The sequence below is a fragment of the Mastigoproctus giganteus genome, chromosome 10 (assembly GCF_048544385.1).
Source record: "Mastigoproctus giganteus isolate SK-2022 chromosome 10, ASM4854438v1, whole genome shotgun sequence".
In the NCBI taxonomy this organism is placed as follows: domain Eukaryota; kingdom Metazoa; phylum Arthropoda; class Arachnida; order Uropygi; family Thelyphonidae; genus Mastigoproctus; species Mastigoproctus giganteus.
The window spans coordinates 7,160,584-7,183,171 of NC_143584.1; the positions used below are offsets into that span (position 1 = coordinate 7,160,584).

Below are 22,588 nucleotides of genomic sequence, written 5' to 3' on the forward strand. Positions count from 1 at the left end.
AATCTGAAAATCTATTTGTCATCTCACCTTTTAAAGAACACGAATGATTCGAATAATTCTTAAGATCATTCTCGGTGGGAGATTGATTGATTTCAGCTAACTCTTTCATACCACAAAATTATTTTCTCATTTAATTGCTTTCAAATATTTCCAGTTTTTCAGTGAAAGCTTTTAATCAGCGTTTGCAGTCTATCACTGTAATTACTTTCCCCTTGAAGCTGAAGTGATACTTCATTAAGTTTTTGAAAAATCCAAGTTATATAGTATATGTTGTTTTTTATGTCTGCTAATCTCCTTGGTTAAATCTGTGTCTCCTTTGCTTTCTGAAAAACTAATTATCATATCAAAAAGGTTTATAAATCTTGTTAGACAGTTTCCTTTAGAAAGCCATCTGACTTCTGTATGTAAAAGAAGCCTCACATACTGTTCATTATCAACACAGTTTTCTGAAAAGGTGATATTTGCTATGTGACTTTATTTTATTGATCCTTTTAATAACTATACCGAGAGATGGATAAAGAATTGGACTAATATTTTTTACAACCAGATGATGTTGATGCAAAGTGCAGTGTACTGCAAGAACTGTTGCATATGGAAGATTACTGTACAAATTGGAGCAGTATGGCATTAAAAGCAAGGTGCTACAATGGATGAAAGGATGGTTGAATGAGAGAAGATAGAGTGGTAATCAATGGACACTGCTCTTAGCATTATCAAAGGCACATGATGCAAGAAAGCAAGCTTATAAAACCTCAGCCAAAAAAAAAAAAAGCCCTTATTTCACCCATCCACTCGCTCCAAATGTTTGTCAAGTTCTGCCTTGAATCTGTTTAAGCTATCAACTTCTACAACGACAGATGGAAGTTTGTTCCAGCAATCAACCACCCGCTGGCTAAAGGCAAACTTCCGCACAATCTATCCTACAACCGTCTTTCCTCAATTTGAATTTATGCCCTCTCAGGCGATTATTCTGAGCAAGAGGAAGAATCCCATCTTCATTGAGCATGCTCAAACCATTCAAGGCTTTATACACCTTAATCAGATCACCTCACAGGTGCCTAGTCTCCAGACACTGTAATTTGCAAAACTTAAGCTCTTTCTTCGTAAGAGCAACCCTTTGTTCCATTCACTAATCTTGTTGCCCTTCTCTGTACTCGTTCCAACAGCTCTACATCCTTCTTAAAATTAGGCCTCCAGACCCGTATTCTATACTCAAGGTGTGGCCTGACCATTGCCTTATACAAGGGGATAATCACCTCCTTATCCCTGTTAGAAAAATTCCTGTATGTCATTGACAATACACCATGAGCTACTCTTGCAAACCATCTGTGCTGCTCAGAAAACTTCATATCTGCCTGCACAATTACCCCAAGGTCCTTTTCATTCTCTACCACTGTCAGTGTGGTACCACAGAGTTGATACGTTACTCTGAGATTACTGCTTCCCATATGTAGTACTTTACATTTGTCAATGTTAAACTCCATTTGCCACCTCTCAGCCCATCTGCTCAACTTTTTAGATCCTTTTGCAGTAGTCTACTGTCATTAGTGTCATTAACAACCCTGCCAACCTTTGTATTGTCTGCAAACTTGGACATTAAGCCTGTTATACTATCATCAATATCATTTATAAATACAGAAAACACCAATGGACCCAACACTGAACCCTGAGGGACGCCAATAATAACATTAGTCCACGAAGAGCAGTGTCCGTTGATTATCACTCTGTCTTCTCCCACTCAACCATCACTTTATCCATAGCAGCAATTTGCCTCCAATGCCACACTGCTCCAATTTGTGCAGCAGTCTTCCATGTACAACAGTATCAAAGGCTTTTCTAAGATCCAAATATATGATAGCAAAGTTATTCTCAAATATGTGATAAATTGACAGCAAATGGACTGCATGAAAAAGTAAAGCATTAGATAATAATATATTTTTTTATATTATGAGCTTTATTGGCAGGTACCCTAAATGAGAATATTATGTGAAGTTATAAAGTTTTGAAATTAATTTCAAATTAATTTAGAATTTTTAAATTCTGAGGAGAAATTAAAAGTTAAATGAAATTTCCCGACTGCAGTTAAAGTTTAAAAATAAATACCCATGTCTGAAAATTATAAGGTAAACATTGTGATTTCCAAGCTCTAATTATAATGTTCTTATTATTCTGGTTAAAATTCGAAAATCTTCATTAAAGACACAGTTTGAACGAATGAAAATCTTTTATTTAAATACTAAAGAGACAATATAAATGTGCACAGATCTTTACTAATAATAAAGTTTTTAATTAAGATAACATACCATTATGAGGACAGTCCATTCTTCTTTTCTTTTCACGTATGAAGTCTTCAAGTATTGTTCAAGAAAGTGTTCATCACTTGTTTGCAGTATGGAAAAATTTTCGAATTCCGCCTTGTGGCATCGAAGTAATCGTGATGTCATTAAAGATGGTCACCTCCTCTAGTAAAACCTATGACTGCTTTTCAATGGATACTTTCTCTCTCCTAATTCTCTAAATCACTCTCTCCTAATTTTATGACAAGCCGCTTACAGTAGCGCCATGTTAAATAATTTGGGAATACCCCTTGATCTGTTTGCTGTTCACCAGCATGACTTCTCGGTATGTGGGACAGGTAATCAGATAAGTTTTATGAGTACCACCAAGTTGTAGAATGGTAATCCCTTTAGCTCTCTTAATTCGTGCTTAGCAGCAGCAGTAATTGCTTAAGTTGCTAGAAGTGCGAACCCTTAAGTCTCTCCTAATCCATTCGTTAAATGAAAATTTTCTACGCTCAACAGAAACGATTTTAAATGTAATTACCAAGGGGAATTCAAAAAATTAGCTATAAAAGGAGTTCATTAAACAGAGGTCCAATTGCATAATTTAAAATTCTAAAAATGGTTATAAAGATTTATATAGTGAATATCTTAACAACAGACAGTGAAAAATGCAAATATAGTGAAATAACTATAAGCTTATTTGAATAGTAGGTAAATATGTGAAAAAAAATTACTGAATATTACAAATTTCAAAATGTACTGCATCAAAATGTCACACGTCACTATTAATAAAGGTGCCCGTACACCATACCATCCCAAAAAAAATCACAGACTGTACCTGTCTCTGTGGTATATTTGTATAATTGTAGATAGTGAAAACCTATAATAAATAAGAAAAGATATTTTGTATTTGGTGTAGAGGGAAAGTAGAAATTTGATATTGATTGTTAAGTGCGAAGCATATTTTATTAAAGGCAGCACCTGTGGCAAGTCCTGCAGCGCTGACCGTCAGTAATGTAAGGAATAACTTCCTGTTTGATTTTACTGCAAGGGACTTTTCAAAATAAAACACGTATTGTTAACTTGCATCACCTTCCTTTTGTTTAGTCTTCTTTGCATTTTGTTTTCTAGATACAATCAGTGTAAGTTCTCCTCCCTCCCCTAATATTTTTTTATGTATGCCAGATGACTTCACACTTGTTTCTTTACACTACTGCCTCAGAAAATAACTTTAATTTTTGAGTTCTACAAATAATTTAGATATTACTTATCACTAATCATATAAGTATTGGAATTTTGGCTCCACCTTGAATGATCCTTCTGAACTTTAAATCACTGTGAATACATATTTCATGCCCAGTTCTCAGGAGAGACTGAGAGAACAGGTGGTTTTACTTGGAGATATATATGGATATTTTAAACAGTAGAGTTTTTATTGCTGCTGGTGTATTGTTTGTTTGTTTGCATTATGCACGAGAATTTTTTTTATACGATTAATCACAAAATAAATTATCTAATTAAGAACATTTTTCAATTCCTTGATATAGGTCAAAGGATGGAAAAAGTGGAAATTATTACAAAATTGCCAAGCAAACTACTTACCTAGAAAAAGTGGAAATTAATAATATACTGAAGAGTCAGGCTATTTCATTAACACTAGAAGAAAAGTACAAAATGAAAGTTGTATCCAGACTGATCAGCATGGAAAATCCAAGTTAAGAAGGGCAGCAACATTTGTTGGTGATGATAGTGATGATGAGGAATCAGTTCTGTTACAGAAGCAACATCATTTATATATGAAGAATTTAGTATAAGGCTGTCCTTCAAGGATTAATGGTGATCAGAAACTTCTTGGCAGCATTGTATGATGAACATATGCTGGTAAGTTGCATTTTTTGTAGAAATTCAAGAACAGAAATGCAAGGTTATAGGCTAAGGTGCAGTGTATGCCATTTTATGAAGTCTTTTTCTACACCGAAGAAGAATACTGGGATATGTTCGTAAATCATTTTTTTCTTGGAAATTTTGTAATATACTTTGAAGTGACTACAGATTGAGGTTTTTATCATGTTAACTTATTCAGCATGTGAAAGAAAAGTTTGCAATTTAAAGCACTGCTTCCTTGCCAGTGATATGTAGTAGTGCCTACACTAGAGATGTTCAGCTGGGTGTAGTCCTGGGATGATGTATGTGTACGTGGTTCACATTGCAAGATCAAACCCATACACTACCACAAAAAAATAAAATAAAATAATAATAAAAAGGACTATTGTAACTGTTGTACTAGTAATAAATGTAAATTGTTGTAATAAGCAGCTACAGTAAAATTATCAACTTCTGGCTGTGATGGCTGTATAAAATATAAAGAGAAATTTATTTCATTTATTTATATAAAGTAAGACAATTCTTAGATTTGCTGTTTCAAAATTTTTATAGACTATGACCATTCTTGTTTTGACCCTTGATATTATGGTAGATTGTATGCTTATGACTTTGGGATTGTAGAGAATACAGTCCTGAGTTATGTTGCTTCCATATAACATTTCTAATTTTTAAATTCTGAATTTAAAAACTCTCACTTCACTTTTACCTTTGTCAATAAGTCTTAAGGAATAAAATTAACACTGGACATTACTTGTTTATGATAGTGTATCTAGCAAGCAATCCTGTTAACATTGAAGACCCAGACAATAATGTAAGTCATTTTCATGCCAACAAATGTGCTCTTTGTTGCAACCAACGGACTCAGAGTTGATTATTACATTCAGTGCCTTAAGGTTTATAGTGCAAAATGGCAAAAAAATGCTGCATAAATGAACTTGATGTATTTGCTACATTTTTGCTAACCTTTTTTGAAAAAAGAAAAAGTGAATTGTGAATTATAGAATTTGTTAGGGTGTATTTGAGCATGTTTCAGAATGAAACTTAGTGAGCAAAATAAACTACACGCTTCACACAAAGTTTGTCATACTTTTGTTAAACAGTTGCGGAATGGGGTAAAGGTATGAAAAACCTTTCTGCATTTTGCTATTACTGTGGCCTAGAAGGGGCTTAGAGGGGAACAGGTATCCTGTGTGTTATCAGACACTCAGCCTAAAACACTGATGGATCCAATATCTCTCTATTACAGAAGATTTAGGAGAAGTCCGGTTGGCCTGCCTCCCTAAAATCCACTCATGCACACCTTCTCGATGGTAAGCCCTGTTACGTCACTTAGGTGGCAACGAACGTGTAGAGTGGTTCTCTTCAAGACGCCTGGTCAGCGTGAAGAGGAAAGGACCAAAGCAATGAGAGCACAACAATACAAATGGCCCTCAGTCCCCAGCAGCTTTCACTCTCCCTCTTACGGCAGCGAGAGGATCAGAGTGGAAGCAGAGTAGTAGTAGTAGTAGTAGTAGTAGTTGTGGCACTTGATGCAAGAAAGCAAGTGTAGGAGCTTATGCAGCATCAGCCAAAAAAAAAAAAAAAAAAAAAAAATCACACCATACCCTCCAATTGCCTGTCCAGTTCCTCCTTAAATTTATTTAACCTATCAACTTCCACAACGACAGATGGAAGTTTGTTCCAGCAATTAACCACCCGCTGGCTAAAGGCAAATTTCCGCACATCTATTCTACATCTATCCTTTCTTAATTTGAACTTATGTCCCCGTAGGTTCGTATTCTGAACAAGTGAGAGGATCCCATCAGAATTCAGCAAGCTCAACCCATTCAAGGCCTTATAGACCTCAATCAGATCACCGCGCAGGTGCCTAGTCTCCAGCCACTGCAATTTGCAGAACTTAAGCCTCTCTTGGTAAGAGGATCCCTTCATTCCCCTCACCAATCGTGTTGCTCTTCTCTGTACACGCTCAAGCAAATCTACATCCTTCCTAAAATGAGGCCTCCAGACCTGTACGCAGTACTCAAGGCGTGGCCTGACCATTGCCTTATACAGAGGGACAATCACCTCCTTTTCCCTGCTAGCAAAATTCCTATATATCATTGACAAAACCCCATGACCTGCCCTAGCAGCCTGTCTACATTGCTCAGAAAACTTCATATCTGACTGCACAATTACTCCCAGGTCTTTTTCATTTTCTACCACCTTAAGTGTAGTACCACACAGTTGGTACGTTTCTCTGGGGTTACTTCTACCCATATGCAGTACTTTGCATTTGTCAAGGTTAAACTTCAGTTGCCACTTCTTAGCCCATCTGCCCAAATTATCTAGATCCTGTTGCAGTAGCACACTGCCATTACTGTCATTAACAACCCTGCCAACCTTCGTGTCATCTGCAAACTTCGACATTAAGCCTGATATACCTTCATCAATATCATTGATAAATATACAAAACAACAGTGGACCCAACACCGAACCCTGCGGGACTCCACTAATAACATTAGTCCACGAAGAGCAGCACCCATTGATTACCACCCTCTGTCTTCTCCCACTTAACCATCCTTTTATCCATTGTAGCAACTTACCCTTAATACCATTCTGCTCCAATTTGTACAGTAGTCTTCCATGCGCAACAGTGTCAAAAGCTTTCCTGAAATCCAAGTATATGATATCAAAATTATTTTTTGCATCCAGTTCCTTTGTGACCACATCATAATAACCAATCAAATTTGTCAGACAAGACTTTCCCTTAACAAACCCATGCTGTGTCTGAATTATTGCTGCAGTCTTGTCTAGATGATCCTGCAATGCATCTTTAACCAGTGACTCCATTATTTTACCCGGAACAGAAGTTAAACTAACTGGTCTGTAATTATTCGTGTCACCCTTCGAACCTCCTTTGTGAATTGGGGATACATTTGCACATCTCCAGGGTGCTAAGAATCTCTGGGTACGACCAGGCTGCCATGCACGGAAATTGAACTTGGCCTGTTATAACGTACGATCACTCATCGGTGAAGAGAGGATATTAGAGCTGGAAAAGGAATTAGAAAATGTGAATTGGAATATCATCGGTTTGGCTGAAACAAGAAGAAGAAATGAATCACTTATAAGTTTATCAAGTGGAAATCTGCTGTACACCAATGGAAACAGTGAAAGGAGTGAAGGTGGAGTTGGGTTTCTGATCCATAAAGATTTTAAAAACAACATTTTGGAATTCAAAAGTACATCACCAAGGGTGTCAAGACTAATACTCAAGATTTCTAAGAGGTACAAGCTAAAGGTTATAATGATTTATGCACCAACATCGAGCCATGATGATGAAGAGGTTGAAGAAATGTACACTGAAATTGAGTCTTCTAGATTAGCAGAAAACCCACTACACTATTATTATGGGAGCCTTCAATGCTAAGGTTGGAAAAAGGCAAAACAGTGCAGAAAGAGGAACTATAGGAAATTTTGGAATTGGTGAAAGAAATAAAAGAGGTGAAAGACTTGTGGAATTTGCAGAATCTCAAGGACTGTCAGTAATGAACACTTTTTTTTTTTTCAAGAAAAGGGTGAACAGAAAGTGGACATGGAAGAGTCCAAATGGATTAACAACTAATGAAATCGACTTCATCCTCACTAACAGAAGATATATTGTGAATGATGTTACCGTCCTGAATAAGGTAAATGTTGGAAGTGATCACAGAATGGTAAGATGTACACTTGATATAGATGTAGGAAAGGAAAGGAAAAAACTGACTCGAGTAAATAATACAAAGGTCTTTGAAATAACAGAGGAGGAGAAAAAGCAGTATGTACTGGAACTTAAGAACAAGTTTGAACTTCTGCAGACTGCTCAGGACCAAGATATCGACGAGGAATATTACAACTTTCTGAAAGTGATAAAGCCCAAGAAACCTGTAGGGAAACAGAAATCCAAAGAAGAAAAAATTAGTCAAGAAACACTTGTCATGATGAACCGAAGACGACTAATGAAGAGCAAGAAAAATACTGACAGGGAGAAAATTGAGTATACTGAGTTATGCAAAGCCATTAGAAAGAGACTCAGAGAGGACATAAGAAGATTTAACACAAGAAAAGTAGAACAAGCATTAAGGGAAAAAAAAAATTTAAATCAGCAGCCATGAGCAGTAATACAGAAAGACAAATGATACTGAAACTGAAGAATAGCGATGGTGTACTTATAAATAGCAGAGAAGGCATAATTCAAATAGCAGAAGACTACTATAGAGAATTATACAAGGAGCGAGGGAATGATACCAGCAGTGGGGAACATGGATTGCAAAGTAGCAACACATACGACATACCCGATATTCTTCCTGATGAGGTAGAACATGCATTGAAGAAAATGAAGAATCGGAAAGCCCCGGGGGAAGATGAAGTTACTATAGAGTTGTTAAAATTGGGAGGAAGAGACATAACACAAAAACTGGCAAGGCTCTTCACAAAGTGCATTAGAAAAGGTGTGATGCCTAAGCAGTGGAGTAATGCAATCATAGTTTTGCTGCATAAGAAAGGAGATAAATCAGAAATTGGAAATTATAGACCAATTAGCTTGTTGTCCCATATCTACAAGTTGTTCACAAGGGTCATTACTAACAGATTAGAAAGAATACTTGATGAGAATCAACCGAAAGAGCAAGCTGGCTTTAGGACAGGATTCTCAACTACGGATCACCTTCACGTAATATCACAGCTAATGGAGAAAGCAAATGAATATAAAACACAATTATGCCTGGCATTTGTGGATTATGAAAAGGCATTTGACTCCATACAGCATAAGGCAATGTTTCGGGCACTGGAAAGACAAGGCATAGATACTCCATATATTATGATTTTGAAGAAAATATATGAGAGTGCTACATCCTTTATTAGACTAGACAAAGACAGTGGCAAATTTAAAATCGAGAAAGGAGTTCGACAAGGAGACACAATATCTCCGAAGCTTTTACTGCTGCCCTTGAGGAAGCTTTCAGAAGATTAGACTGGTCGCAGAAAGGAGTCAATGTGAACGGAGAGTACCTAAAACATTTACGATTTGCAGATGACATTGTGGTCATAAGCCACGATCCCAAAGAATTAGAGGAAAATCTTAATCAGTTATGCACAGTTAGTAAGGATTTTGGACTCAAGATGAATATGGCTAAAACAAAAGTAATGATGAACAAGTATGCCACGGAAAGGGAAATAATGATTGAAGGAGCAGTAATTGAAAAGGTGGAGTCATATACTTATCTGGGACAAGTTATTAGCTGTAATAATGATAAATGGCTGGAAGTCAAGAGAAGAATAAATTTTGGATGGATAGCATTCAGGAAATATAGTCATATACTGAAGAGCAATATCCCAGTTTGTCTGAAACGTAAAATAATGAATCAATGTATACTCCCCACCATGACTTATGGAAGTGAAACTTGGGCACTCACCAAAAGAATGGAAGAGAAGCTAAGAACTACACAGCGAAGAATGGAACGAATTATATTGGGAGTCAGACTGTTAAATAAGAAGAGAAACACATGGATTAGGCAGCAAACTCAAGTAAAGGACATTCTTATCAAAACTAAAGAACTAAAATGGTCTTGGGCAGGACACATAGCTCGAAGACAGGATGACAGATGGACTAAGAAAATAACAGAATGGTACCCAAGAAGAGCTAGAAGAAAACCTGGAAGACAAAGGCGGAGATGGATAGATGAAATTCATGAGTTTTTGAGTAGTAAATGGTTGGCCAGTGCTCAAAACAGAAGGAACTGGAAAGTTGCTGGAGAGGCCTTCATCCTGCAGTGGATTGAAAATGGCTGATGATGATGATGTGGCCTAGAATGAAGTGTGAAGCCATAATGATTGATCGCTAGTTTTGGCTTGTGGCGTATTTGTGAATATAATTCAAAGTTTGGGGTTTCTCCAAAACAAATAAAAATGCTGTATTTTGTTAACTTCAGTATTTTTATTTGTCTGTCTGGCAGTAGCCTAAAAGAAGTATTTGTTTATTACTGATATTCATTAAAATATAACTTGGATGCATAAAATAAATTCACATCCCCCCACCCCCTGTTTTTGTGTCTTAAAACACAGGGTTTGTGGCTTATTCACAGGTATTTGGTATTTGAGAAAATATGGTATAGTATGTGAAATACATGGCTAAATCAAATAGATAAATTAAGTACACTAACTTGCATCATAATTTTTGGTTAACTTTATTAAACTTTAAAGTGAAACAAATTGCACCAAGGCCCTAAATTAAATCAAGTGTGAATACAGATAATCAATGTTTCAGAACCATTGGGATTTTCAACACGCAGGAAGCTGATAACAGCAGAACCACTAATGCATTAGTGACAAGGAAATTTTGTATTGGAAGCTGTCATCTGCTTTAAGACCCATCATGCAAAAATATCTGCCTATACTTTCTCCACCAGAATTCTTAATGCAGTTTTATCATCATATTCTGAATGTAATGTATATGGTAACAGTGGTTGTTCCCAGGAAAATGTTTGTGAACCACAGTAGTTCTCAAAAAATGAGCCAAATAGTTTAGTGAGAAATTCAGCCTTCCAGAATGTTTTGCAGGGATCCTGTGATTGAGACCTCAAGCTATAAACCCTTCTTCGGGAACATTATTTTCTTGGTACAGATACTGGGGTATTCATTCCATACTTTTCTTAAGAAGATTTGCTTATCTATTGCAGCAGTACTTCCATATAAAAAAACTACCTTAGGAATATATGAATCAAATGAGTGGAATCTGTTCATAGATTATTAACTAATACTAATATTTAATAAAATTAAATATTAGTATTATTAGTGGGAAATAAGCTTATATAGCATAGTATAAACAATACTATCCACCTTATCATAGTATAAACATAGTATAAACTATGTTTATACTATGTTTATTATTTATACTATGTTTATACTATGCTATACTATGTTAACATAGTATAGCATAGTATAAACAATACTATCCACCTTAGGGAGTCTGCTTTAATAATTTATCTCATTCTTTCCTACATTTTTCAAACTATCCACTGCAACAACACAAGACTGAAGTTCATTCCAACAATCTATTGCTCTCTGGCTGAAAGAAAATTTTTGCACATCTGTCCTGCAACCATCCTTTTTAAGTTTATTTCCTCTTATGTGTGTTGTCTGAAAAAGAGTAAGGAATTCATCAGCATTTAGTTTACTAATTCATTAAAGCCTTAAACATTTAAGTCAGGTCTCCTGGAAATTGCATTTTCCATGGTTTGGATAGGTAGACGTACCTTAAGCTGTTGTCGCTGACTTGTTCTTTCTCCATCCTCTATATCAACATAGCAGTTGTCTGTATTATCCTGATCTGTTGGAGTCAGCATACATCAGTATTATTTCAGGAACAAGTGTTCTGTGTGGTTCTTAATCAGGTGCATAGTCATCTGTAACCATTCTGTATTGGATCTGATACATGTTTAATCGGATTCCAGTTCTCACAGTGAATGCCAGAAAGTCTGAGTGATGTGTTGTTAATGTTGTTCTTCTGGCCTCTTTGCCATGAGGTGCCTCATGGAGCACCACAGACCCCTGGTTTCTGTCTTTGGCATGGGAAGTCAGGCCAGGGAGTCCAGAATCATTACTCTGGCTAGGCTGTTCCTGGGGTTGTCTGAGCTTCCCAGGGAGGATCCACACACAAAAAATAATTAATAAATTATAAAAAAATAATAATAAATAAAGGAAAAAAATAATGTTGGCTGCATCAATTGTTTGGTCTGATGTAGCCATAGGCAATTGAGCACATAGCAGTCCACCTTTCAACAGTAGTTTCCACATGTAAAAGATGAGCAATTGTGAATGTTGCCCACAATTGGTCAACCTCTGGTAGAAATGATGAGGACAATTGAAGGGAGAGTGGTAATAGTAAGCAGGTAGATTTCAACAAGCTAGGAGAGTCCTAGTAGGTAAGGGGTTGAAATGGCCCCTCCCTTGAATGGGACACCTCCACTCAAAGGAGGAAGGTGGTGATACTAAGGCAAAAGAGCCTCAGTGAGGGGAGAACAGTGAGCTGGCTGACCTCTGGGTGTGGGTCAGAAGCAGTCAGCAACTAGCAGATTGCTGCCAACAAAATCCCACACCAGAACAGGTCTGATGTCAGCATCCTATCCCAGTCCACTGGGATTAGCATTAGTTGTGCATAGTGAAGGGTGTGCTAATAATATTCCCTTCCCTCATCAATGGGGACAAGTGGACAGTTAGCAGATTAGTGGATTTTTGTTTAACCATTTATTGCCATTACAAACATTTATTTTTCTCCTTTATGTAGCATTTGCAGGGTTGTGCTAGCAAATCTATATAATACAGTAATTTGCTTATGTCCCTCCAACCATCTGTCCAGAATGCCATTTGAACTTGAATAAGTCAGTCTAAACAAGCTTTTGATCTGTTTCCTTTTTCTATAGATTTTATTTAACAGTAAAATTGAGAAAAAAAAAATAATAAAATCCAAAAAATTTTCTGACTGATTTTTCAAATCCTGAGAATTGATTTAGCTCCCATTGAAACTAACTTGGCATTTATTTTGAAGAGAAGACAATTTCTTAGCTTTTATTATCATGGTCAACAAATCTCAGGGTCAGACTTTCAACGAAGTGTCCATTTTTGCCCATGACGGTTTTACATAACAGTTTCCAGGTAATTTTTATGCAACAACTGTTATTTTTTTTTTTTTTTAAAGAACGATGTAGTCGTACATCTAAAAAAAAAATATATATATATATTTATTATTATAATTATTAGCCATATGGTACAAGGAAGCCTGAGGCTTATGCTGCACCAGCGAAAAAAAAAACAAAAATCCCAAGTTACCCCCCCCCCCCCCCGAGAGAGAGAGAGAGAGAGAGAGAGAGAGAGAGAGAGAGAGAGAGAGAGGAGAGAGAGAGAGAGAGAGAGAGAGAGAGAGAGAGAGAGAGAGAGAGAGAAAATTTCCAGCAGAGAAATTATTAGGCAATCTGATTTATTATTTGACACAATAAACTGAAGGTGATTGGACACTCTTCCAATCTAATTTGGATTGCCTTCTTTTATGTAAGAAATGAAGAAATTTTCATTAAATGAGAATTTAATGATACAGTTCAAACTTCTTTAGAATAGTTTAACAATTTCTTTGTAAAAGAAGTAAACAATTAAATGCAAATGATATTGCAGCTTTGTTGACATTGACATTTTTATTGTTAGATAATGAGTCTGTGCATCCTTCCGATGAATTATCAAATGATGGCAATATTAGGTGCATTTTCTTAAGTGCCACTACCACAGTCCTCTTACAATCAGTGGATAAGGAGTCATATTCATCTGTAAATGTTTATAGACAGTGGTCAATATTGAATAAGAGAATTTTTCATAAAATGCACTATTTACTACTATTGGGCTGCAAGCTGGAATGAAGTAAAGCAGAGTTATAGTAACTGCATGAGAAAATATTAAGTGATCATGTTCTTATCTATTTACACTTTGTCAAAGATAGTGTCAACATGTTATGCAATAGTAGTAAGAAGGATATAAATTTGGGTAATGTAAGAATGTGGCAGATGATGATGAGAAGGCAACAGCAATAAGAGAAAAAAAATTATAGGTGAAATAGGAAGTTAAGAAAAGTAAAGTAAAGAAGATTTTAAATTTACAAATTCTGACATGGAATTTGTCAATTTAACCTAAGATAAATAGAGAACGACATTATGAAACAGCAATGCAACAGGATATTTACTCACCAGAACCTTTCCAATTTCTTTCAAATGAATAAGACAGTATGATTGAGCCAGAATTGCATATATCTGATTAAATTTGTAGTTTTTAATGTTTAAAACAAAGTTTGTTTAAAATAATATTACTTGTGTTCTACTTGATTTGAACTCTGTATTTAAAATAAAATGGAGTACAAACATCTTTGTCATATTTATCTTAATATGCAAATTAAAGTGTTAATTTGATTTGTTAAATAATGATTTACTAGATTAAACACTTTTATACTACATTAAAGGAATTGTTGCAAACTGTAACCAATAAGGCTGAAGTAATTCTAGCTGCTATCTGCCTACCAGAAAAAGGTTTAAAAAGTTTTGAGAATTTCCAAAGGGCCAATTCTCTTTGGAAATTCTCAAAACACACATTTCTGTCATGTCTTGCTAACAGCACAAGAGCCATAGATGCACCTAATGCAAGTGATCGATTGAGGCAGACAATGACAGAAAAATGTCTTAAATACGGTTAACCCAGTCACTGAGGAGAAGCTTAAACTGTAAACTTCAGTTAGTTTGAGTTGGGCCTTAGTACTGGGCTTTTGTTATTTGCCTTGCTTTGTAATTTTAATTAGTACATGTTCATATTTGCATTTCAGTTTGGCCTGTCAGTTGGCATTGAAATTTACATTTTGATTTTGTTGCTCCATGGTTATTAGGTTAACCACATTTAAGATGTATTTTCTGTTATTGTCTGTCTCAATCACTCACTTGTGTAGGGGTACCTATGGTTCTTTTGCTGTTCGCAAGCATAACAGAAATGAGTGCTTCAAGAATTTTCACAGGGCCGATGCCTCCTTGAAATGGTTGCTTTGGTTCTAAATTTTCTCTGCTTTTTTTTTCTTGAGTGTGAGTCTGCATTCATCCATTTTCTAGTGCATTCCCAGCAATATTTGTACCATCCTTTTTCGCAGGATACAGTGCAGTTGTGCTTCCCTGAGTGAGTGTAGGCCCCACTTATTTATTCGGAATTTTATTTTCATTATGCTTTTTTTTTAAAAAACATTTTTATACAATTTAATGCAGGCAATTAAATCCTATCTTGTTCATAATATTCTGCCAGCGGACGTGTTAAGGAGGTAAAAAAGTGATATCTCCATTTCAAAATTTTGTGTGGTGTTGAATTACTCGTTGCTCAACTTTTTCATTTATGCTTCCCTTCACTTTTATTTTCCTTGCATGATATGATATTGTATGTTTAAACACTGATGTACTGTGTTTATAGATTATATGCACAAAAAAAAAACAAAAAAACTAACAGCCACACCTTGTTTTAAGAAATTTGTTTCATGTTTTCTGTAGTTGTTTTCAGTAGACATTTATCTATCATGAAAGTCATTTTCAGCAGTATGTTTTATCAAAAAGCATGCATATCTAAAAATTGGTTGCTGTGTGTTGCACTGGAGTTTGCTTCCAATGTGATGACACAATGGTAATTGCTATTCTGTTCAAAGCCTTGATAAGATGACTTGATCAGTCTTTAATGTGTCAGTCCAATGGCTGCAAATGCTGGCATATTTGTAAGTAAACGCACTGTTCTTGTGATGGTATTGTTTGTTGTGTGTCATTCATGTGGAGATGTCTGGTGGGGGAAGCAGATGAGTCAGCTGCACTGATATGGGGGCCTGTACTGGCTGTTGACACCTCTGACAGTCTGTACAGACATTCAGTAACATAAACATGTTTATGTTACTGGGAGTTTACATACTCCTACAAATGTAACCATAAATAAAGTATCCATCTGATTCTAAAAAGCCATTTTCATCACTGTTGTTGGTGAACAAAGGAATGTAGGAAGTCTTCATAAATTGAGACAACTGATCCCAGAGGGAGTAGGGTTTTGCCCACAATATTCAATGATTTTCTGTCGGGATAACATGCAAACCTGCTTGTGAATGCTCACATGGCAAAAGATGCTAAGAAAAACAGCAAGGATTTCTTTACTTATATAAACTCTAAAAGGAGGGGATGAATCTGATTGGTCAACTTGATATCGATGGTTCCATTGTTGATGATCCTGCTCAGATAGCAAACAAATTGAATGAGTATTTTGCATCTACATTCACACATGAGGAGTTATTAAGGTTTGAAAATGGCAGAAGGTTATCAAATTGTAGCAGGGAGCTTAATGATTTTGTAATAACTGAGAGCAAAGTGGAGGAGAAATTGTTGAAGTTAAACATAAGAAAGGCACCTGGGGTGGATGGGATCTATCCAGTTATATTAAAGGAGGCGGCAAAGCAACTAAGCAAACCCTTAGCCATAATTATGAGAGCATCCTTGGACTCAGGGGAGGTCCCCACGGACTGGAGATGTGCAAATGTGTCCCCAATTCACAAAGGGAAATCGAAGGGTGACACGAGTAATTACAGACCAGTTAGTTTAACTTCTGTTCTGGGTAAAATAATGGAGTCACTGGTTAAAGATGCATTGCAGGATCATCTAGACAAGACTGCAGCAATAATTCAGACACAGCATGGGTTTGTTAAGTGAAAGTCTTGTCTGACAAATTTGATAGGATATTATGATGTGGTTACAAAGGAATTGGATACAAAAAATAATTTTGATATCATATATTTGGATTTCAGAAAAGCTTTTAACATTGTTGTGCATGGAAGACTATTGTACAAATTGGAGCAGAATGGTGTTAAGGGTAAGTTGCTACAATGGATAAAAAGATGGTTGAGTGGGAGAAGACAGCATATATAGGTGGTAATCAGTGGGTGCTGCTCTTCGTGGACTAATGTTATTAGTGGAGTCCCACAGGGTTCGGTGTTGGGTCCTCTGTTGTTTTGTATATTTATCAATGATATGATGAAGGTATATCAGGCTTAGTGTCGAAGTTTGCAGATGATACAAAGGTTGGCAGGGTTGTTAATGACAGTAATGGCAGTGTGCTACTGCAACAGGATCTAGATAATTTGGGCAGATGGGCTAAGAAGTGGCAACTGAAGTTTAACCTTGATAAATGCAAAGTACTGCATATGGGTAGAAGTAACCCCAGAGAAACATACCAACTGTGTGGTACTACACTTAAGGTGGTAGAAAATGAAAAAGACCTGGGAGTGCAGTCAGATAAGAAGTTTTTTGAGCAATGCAGACAGGCTGCCAAGGCAGGTCATGGGGTTTTGTCAATGATATATAGGAATTTTGCTAGCAGGGAAAAGGTGATTGTACCTCTGTATAAGGCAATGGTCAGGCCACACCTTGAGTACTGCGTACAGGTCTGGAGGCCTCATTTTAGAAAGGATGTAGATTTGCTTGAGTGTGTACAGAGAAGGGCAACAAGATTGGTGAGGGGAATGAAGGGATCCGCTTACCAAGAGAGGCTTAAGTTCTGCAAATTGCAGTGGCTGGAGACTAGGCACCTGCGCAGTGATCTGATTGAGGTCTATAAGGCCTTGAATGGGTTGAGCACGCTGAATTCTGATGGGATCCTTCCACTTGTTCAGATTACGAACCTAAGGGGGCATAAATTCAAATGAAGAAAAGACAGATGTAGAATAGATGTGCGGAAATTTGCCTTTAGCCAGCGGGTGGTTAATTGTTGGAACAACCTGCTATCTGCCGTCTTGTGGAAGTTGATAGGTTAAATAAATTTAAGAAGGAACTGGACAGGCATTTGGAGGAAATGGTGTGATATATTTTTTTTTTGGCTGATGCTGCATAAGCTCATACACTTGCTTTCTTGCATCACATGCCACTATTACTACTACATTACACAAATAAGACACATACTGTATAAGCATTCTTCTACTACTGCCATACTATGATCATTGCATTTGATGCACCAGGAGTTCTATAAGCCAACGAAATATGCTCAAGCCAACTAAAGTTTCTGAACTGTGCAGTGGGTCCATCAATAGTGCAGTTAGCATCTTGCCATTCATTAATAGCTTTTACAACTGTTAACACATGACAGTACAACTATATAAATTAAACAATATGTCCGATGGGCTTTATCTCCCAAATGCTGCTTCACTCCTTTCTGCTTTGCTCAAATATCATATTCAGTGGATCCTGCTTATTGTGATCACTTGAGACAACTTAATTGATAAAAATAACTGATGAAAACAAGAATGCAGCTGTTCAGCATTGTTTATTGGTGCAGAGTGTAAATGTGTACATAAAATGGTGGAAGTGGACAGAAAGAGACCACTAAAATCAAGCAATGTAAAATGCTTTTTGATTTTTCACTTTTTTTTTTTTCAAGAAAGTTATAAATAAAAATGAAACTGTCATGCTGTTTGTTATTTTGGTTTTTAGGAGCATTAGCAACTAAGGTCATATTGCTCCATATTTGGTGGTGCTGTCATGCTGTCTGGAAATCATTAAAAAAAAAAGAATATTAAAATCAAAAATTAAAAAATGGTTAATGTTTTACTGTAAATCAGTCAGATTGATAGGAGTACTGATAAAGTACTTTGTTTTCATAGAATTATGATACTCACAACCAAATAGACTGTACAAAGCAACAGCAGTAACCGGGCATGCAACATGGAGTTCAAAAACAAATTGGAATGTTAGGTAATCGCTTTACTGCATGCATCATAAGGCAAAAAATGCAATAACATAAATTGAAATTCTGATTGCAGTAGTTGTTTTTTATATGTCTGATCAAACTTCATAAATTACACAAATGGTAACATTTATCTGTGATCACAATAAGTAGTTTACATTGTATTCTAAATTTCAGCTGTGTGATTAGCTGTTCTCTATATATATAGGCCTTCAAAGTGATAAAGCTTAATTATAACTATTTTACACACACACTTGAAATTTATTAGTTGTACATTTGCAATGAATTGCTTTCGTTTATCAGTGATAGTTTTATATTTGACCTTAATATAACATTAATTTATAGATATGGAAGAATCCTGGCACAGAAGTCACCAGGTGGCAAGCCAGTTATTCAGCATGTGGAACCAGCAAATGTTAGGATGCTTAGTGTTGTTCATGGAGATATGAATCAACTAAAGCCAGATGTCAGGGCTTATATAGAGGAAAAGGTTCGTCTTTGCCATCCAGATGGGATCCATATATGCGATGGCAGTGATGCTGAAAATGATCATCTGCTCAATTTAATGCAAAAGCAAGGAATGATTGTTCCATTGACAAAATATGAAAACTGGTAATGTCAGCATATTCATATCCTTTTTTTTATATTATTAAATTGTAATATAAAATGGCAAGCTTGCAAAGTGTATATAGTAAATTTTGATATTTTACTGCCTAAAATGGATTAAGATTAATAACAAATGTAATTATTTTCTCTTTGTTTTATATATATTCTTGTGATCTCTTCATTTGTTTATGATCCAAGCTTTTATACACTTATCAGTTATATATAAACACATTTAATACCTTTAACTCATTACAGATATGAAGAGGCAGCATTGTTTTGATTGTTTACTTTGCTTTCACACACTACTGTAAAGAGAATTTTAGCATTGGGACTTTTTGCATTCAAAAGTGCATATAAATATTCAAATTGCCACCATCAGTTTCCATGCAACATCTGAGTAACATCAAGAGTCACTGAACAAAAACTGATTAAATCAACACTTGAACTTGCAAATGTGGTGAGAAAAGAATGATGTTTTTGCTTATAACCTAACATGAAATAGCAATAGAAAAAACAAACAAAAAAAATTTGGTTAACTTCTTAGCAAATTACATTTATTCTAACTTGTTGGTATTCTCACATTTAATATAACAGTACTTAATGTTTAATATTAATAGTGACAAATGATGTAAAGAAGCAAGCTTATATAGTATGCCAAAAAAAAAAACACCACCACCACCCACCTTATCTGTTTATCCCTTCTAATAACACCTGTCTACACAGAATTTGATGTTTCAAAAATTCTGGTGTTTCTGGGTGTACTTTTATTACTAATTCTAAAAGTCCAGACCATTTTTGTCTATTTCATAAGTCATTTTTTGTTTTCTTAGATGAAGTCTATGTATAGACTTCCATGTATATGCAATGGAAGTTCTACTTCCTTTGTGACTGACAGGTATAGATGTGCCCAAATGTGTTTTTGGCATGTGATGCAAGAAAGCAAGTGTATGAGCTTATGCAGCATAAAAAATAATAATAAAATAAAAAATAAAAACTTGTTAAGTGTTTCTTCCACATTCAGTTGTTTTCTTGTGCAGTCGTGCTAACTAGTATCTGCTTCTAATGTGATTTTCGTATGCTGTGCTTTTGACAATGGCAACTCATGAGTTGTATGAACAATCCAAATATACTTTGTTACGTTTGCAATGTGTTGTGGTGAAAAAAAAGGCAGAATATAAAATAGTTTGTGAAGAATCTGTGCTGCATATTTTGAAATTAAATTAGTTGACCAGGATAAAAGTTGGGCACCCATAAAGTGTGTTGTACATGTGTAGAGGGCTTGCAATAGTGGAAACGTATGAAATTTTCCATTCTTGTGTTGTGGAGGGGACCTCCCAGTCATATTATTCATTGCTACATTTTCTGTAAATGTAGCAGATTATAACATGAAGAACAGGCAGAGCATTAATGTTGTACCTCAACATTACTTTAGATGTAAGGCCCATGGACTGAAGGGTAGTTAATAATTCAGGCCAAGCCATGATGCTTCAATAGAGATTTGGAGTGGTTGCACATATGGGCCCAGAAAATAGCAACTAAAATTTAATGAGAGAGAGACTGATCTGGATGCCTCCTGGAGAGTTACCAATAGGTTTGGTCTAGTGGCCAGCCTGTGACCACTGTTTTAGGGTTGTATCCTTGAAATGTAAGGAAGATTGAATCTTGCCATGGTGTTCATCATAACCTCAAAAAACATCAATCAAACTATGTGATGGAAGAGATTGGGGTTACTCGCTTTGCTCTGGAGACACCGGTTTCCACTTTGAGCTTCCAGTAAGCAGGGTGTTGGTATCGCACCGGTTGATGAATGTCATCTGTCGCCTATAATTGACTGGTAACATGGAGGGGTGGCATTCCTCTGTGTGGTATGGACACCACACCTTGACTCCTGCTTACATTGGTTTGCACCTGGGTGGTCACTTCCATTATACTAGTTGGTAACTAGGTTATACCCAAGGTTACCAACAGCCTTACCATCATGCATTAGCGTTTCAATAATTAGTCGCCCTCTGGCCAAAAGCAAATTTCTGCACTCTATACCACAGCCATTGTTTTTCACTTTTGATGCTTAAATATTTCATTCTTCAATTTATATCCCATTATGTGTGTTTTCCAAGCAACAGAAGGATGGCATTTGTATTTAATTTACTCAATCCATTTAAGGCCTTAAACATATCAGTCGACTCTCCTTTTGGGTGTGTAGTTTCCAGACATTGCAATTCGCAGAACTGAAGTCCTTCTTGGTAAAGGTATTTTTTGTTCTCGACTAATCTAATTGCTACTCTTCCCTGTACCTGTTTCAACAGATCCACATCCTTTCTAAAATGAGGCTTCGAGACCTGTATACGATATTCAAGATGCAGCCCAACTATTGCCTCACACAACAGGACAATTGCTTCTTTGTCCCTGTTGGCAAAGTTCTTCACAATCTCTCCTAACAACCTGTACACTTCTCAGGAAACTTCAGTCAAACTGTGCAATTATCCCCTGGTCTTTTTTTTTTTTTTTGTTTTCTACTACCTTCAGTGTGGTATCACCCAGTTGGTATGTTATTCGTGGATTCCTGCTTCTGATTTACAGTATCTTGCATGTTTTTTTTTCTGTTAAATTTCAATTGCCTCTTCTCAGCCCACGTGGCTAATTTTTTAGGTCTTCTTTGAAGTCTTCTCACTAACTTTGACGTTAAACTTTGTCTTCATATATATCGAAAACAACAAAAGACCTTGCACTGACTCCTGAAAGAGTCCACTATTACCAAGAAAGCAGTTCCCATTAATGACTACTCTATGCCTTTTGCCACTTATCCATCCCTTTATCCATAGCAGTAACTTGCCTTTAATCTTATGCCACACTGTTCTAATTTGTACAGCAGTCTTTCATGCAGAACATTTTATAAAATCTAAGTATATGATGTAAAAATTATTTTTTGCATCCTTTTCCTTTGTTACTAAACGTAGTAGCCAATCAGATGGTCAGATGATATCTTCCCTTAATGAATCCATGCTGTGATTGACCTATAACAGTAATCCAGAAGATGATCCTGTATTATTTCTTTGATCTCTGACTTCTGTATTTACTTATTTCTTCCTTTGATCCTGCTATATGCATTGGAAAGAAGACACTTGCACATTTTCACACTTGCACAATCCATAGTGGCTTCCCCTGAATCTAAGGATGCTCTGATAATTATTGCCGCAGGTTTACTTACTTCTTTTTCTGCTTATTTTAATATTAATAAATAGATTCCATTTGGCTCCAGATGCCTTACTTTTAGCCTCAACAATTGGTTTGGAAATCCTCAACAAGTGGATTTCTTTGCTGATGAGGCTACCTAGACTAGAAACTTTTTTGGGAGTCACCAAGTAGAACTTTATTTACTGATTTAAAATTGTTTTTTTATAAATTTTGATTTAAAATTAGTAGTGTAGTAATTATTTGTAATTCTCTAATTAATTTGGTGCATTTATTCTTTACTTGACCCTTATAATTGCTTAAAAAACAGCCTACTTCTGCTGCCATTGTGT

General features: G+C 36.0%; 1 protein-coding gene across 1 annotated transcript in view; it reads left to right on the forward strand.

Annotated features, from left to right (window-relative positions):
- Positions 1 to 22,588, forward strand: part of LOC150078662 (phosphoenolpyruvate carboxykinase, cytosolic [GTP]-like) — a 170,075-nt gene that overhangs the window by 67,044 nt on the left and 80,443 nt on the right. Inside the window, exon 2 of the mRNA XM_090383707.1 lies at positions 18,804 to 19,070. Within this exon, the coding sequence (XP_090239833.1) occupies positions 18,804 to 19,070 (267 nt within the window). The remainder of the gene's footprint in view (positions 1 to 18,803; positions 19,071 to 22,588) is intronic.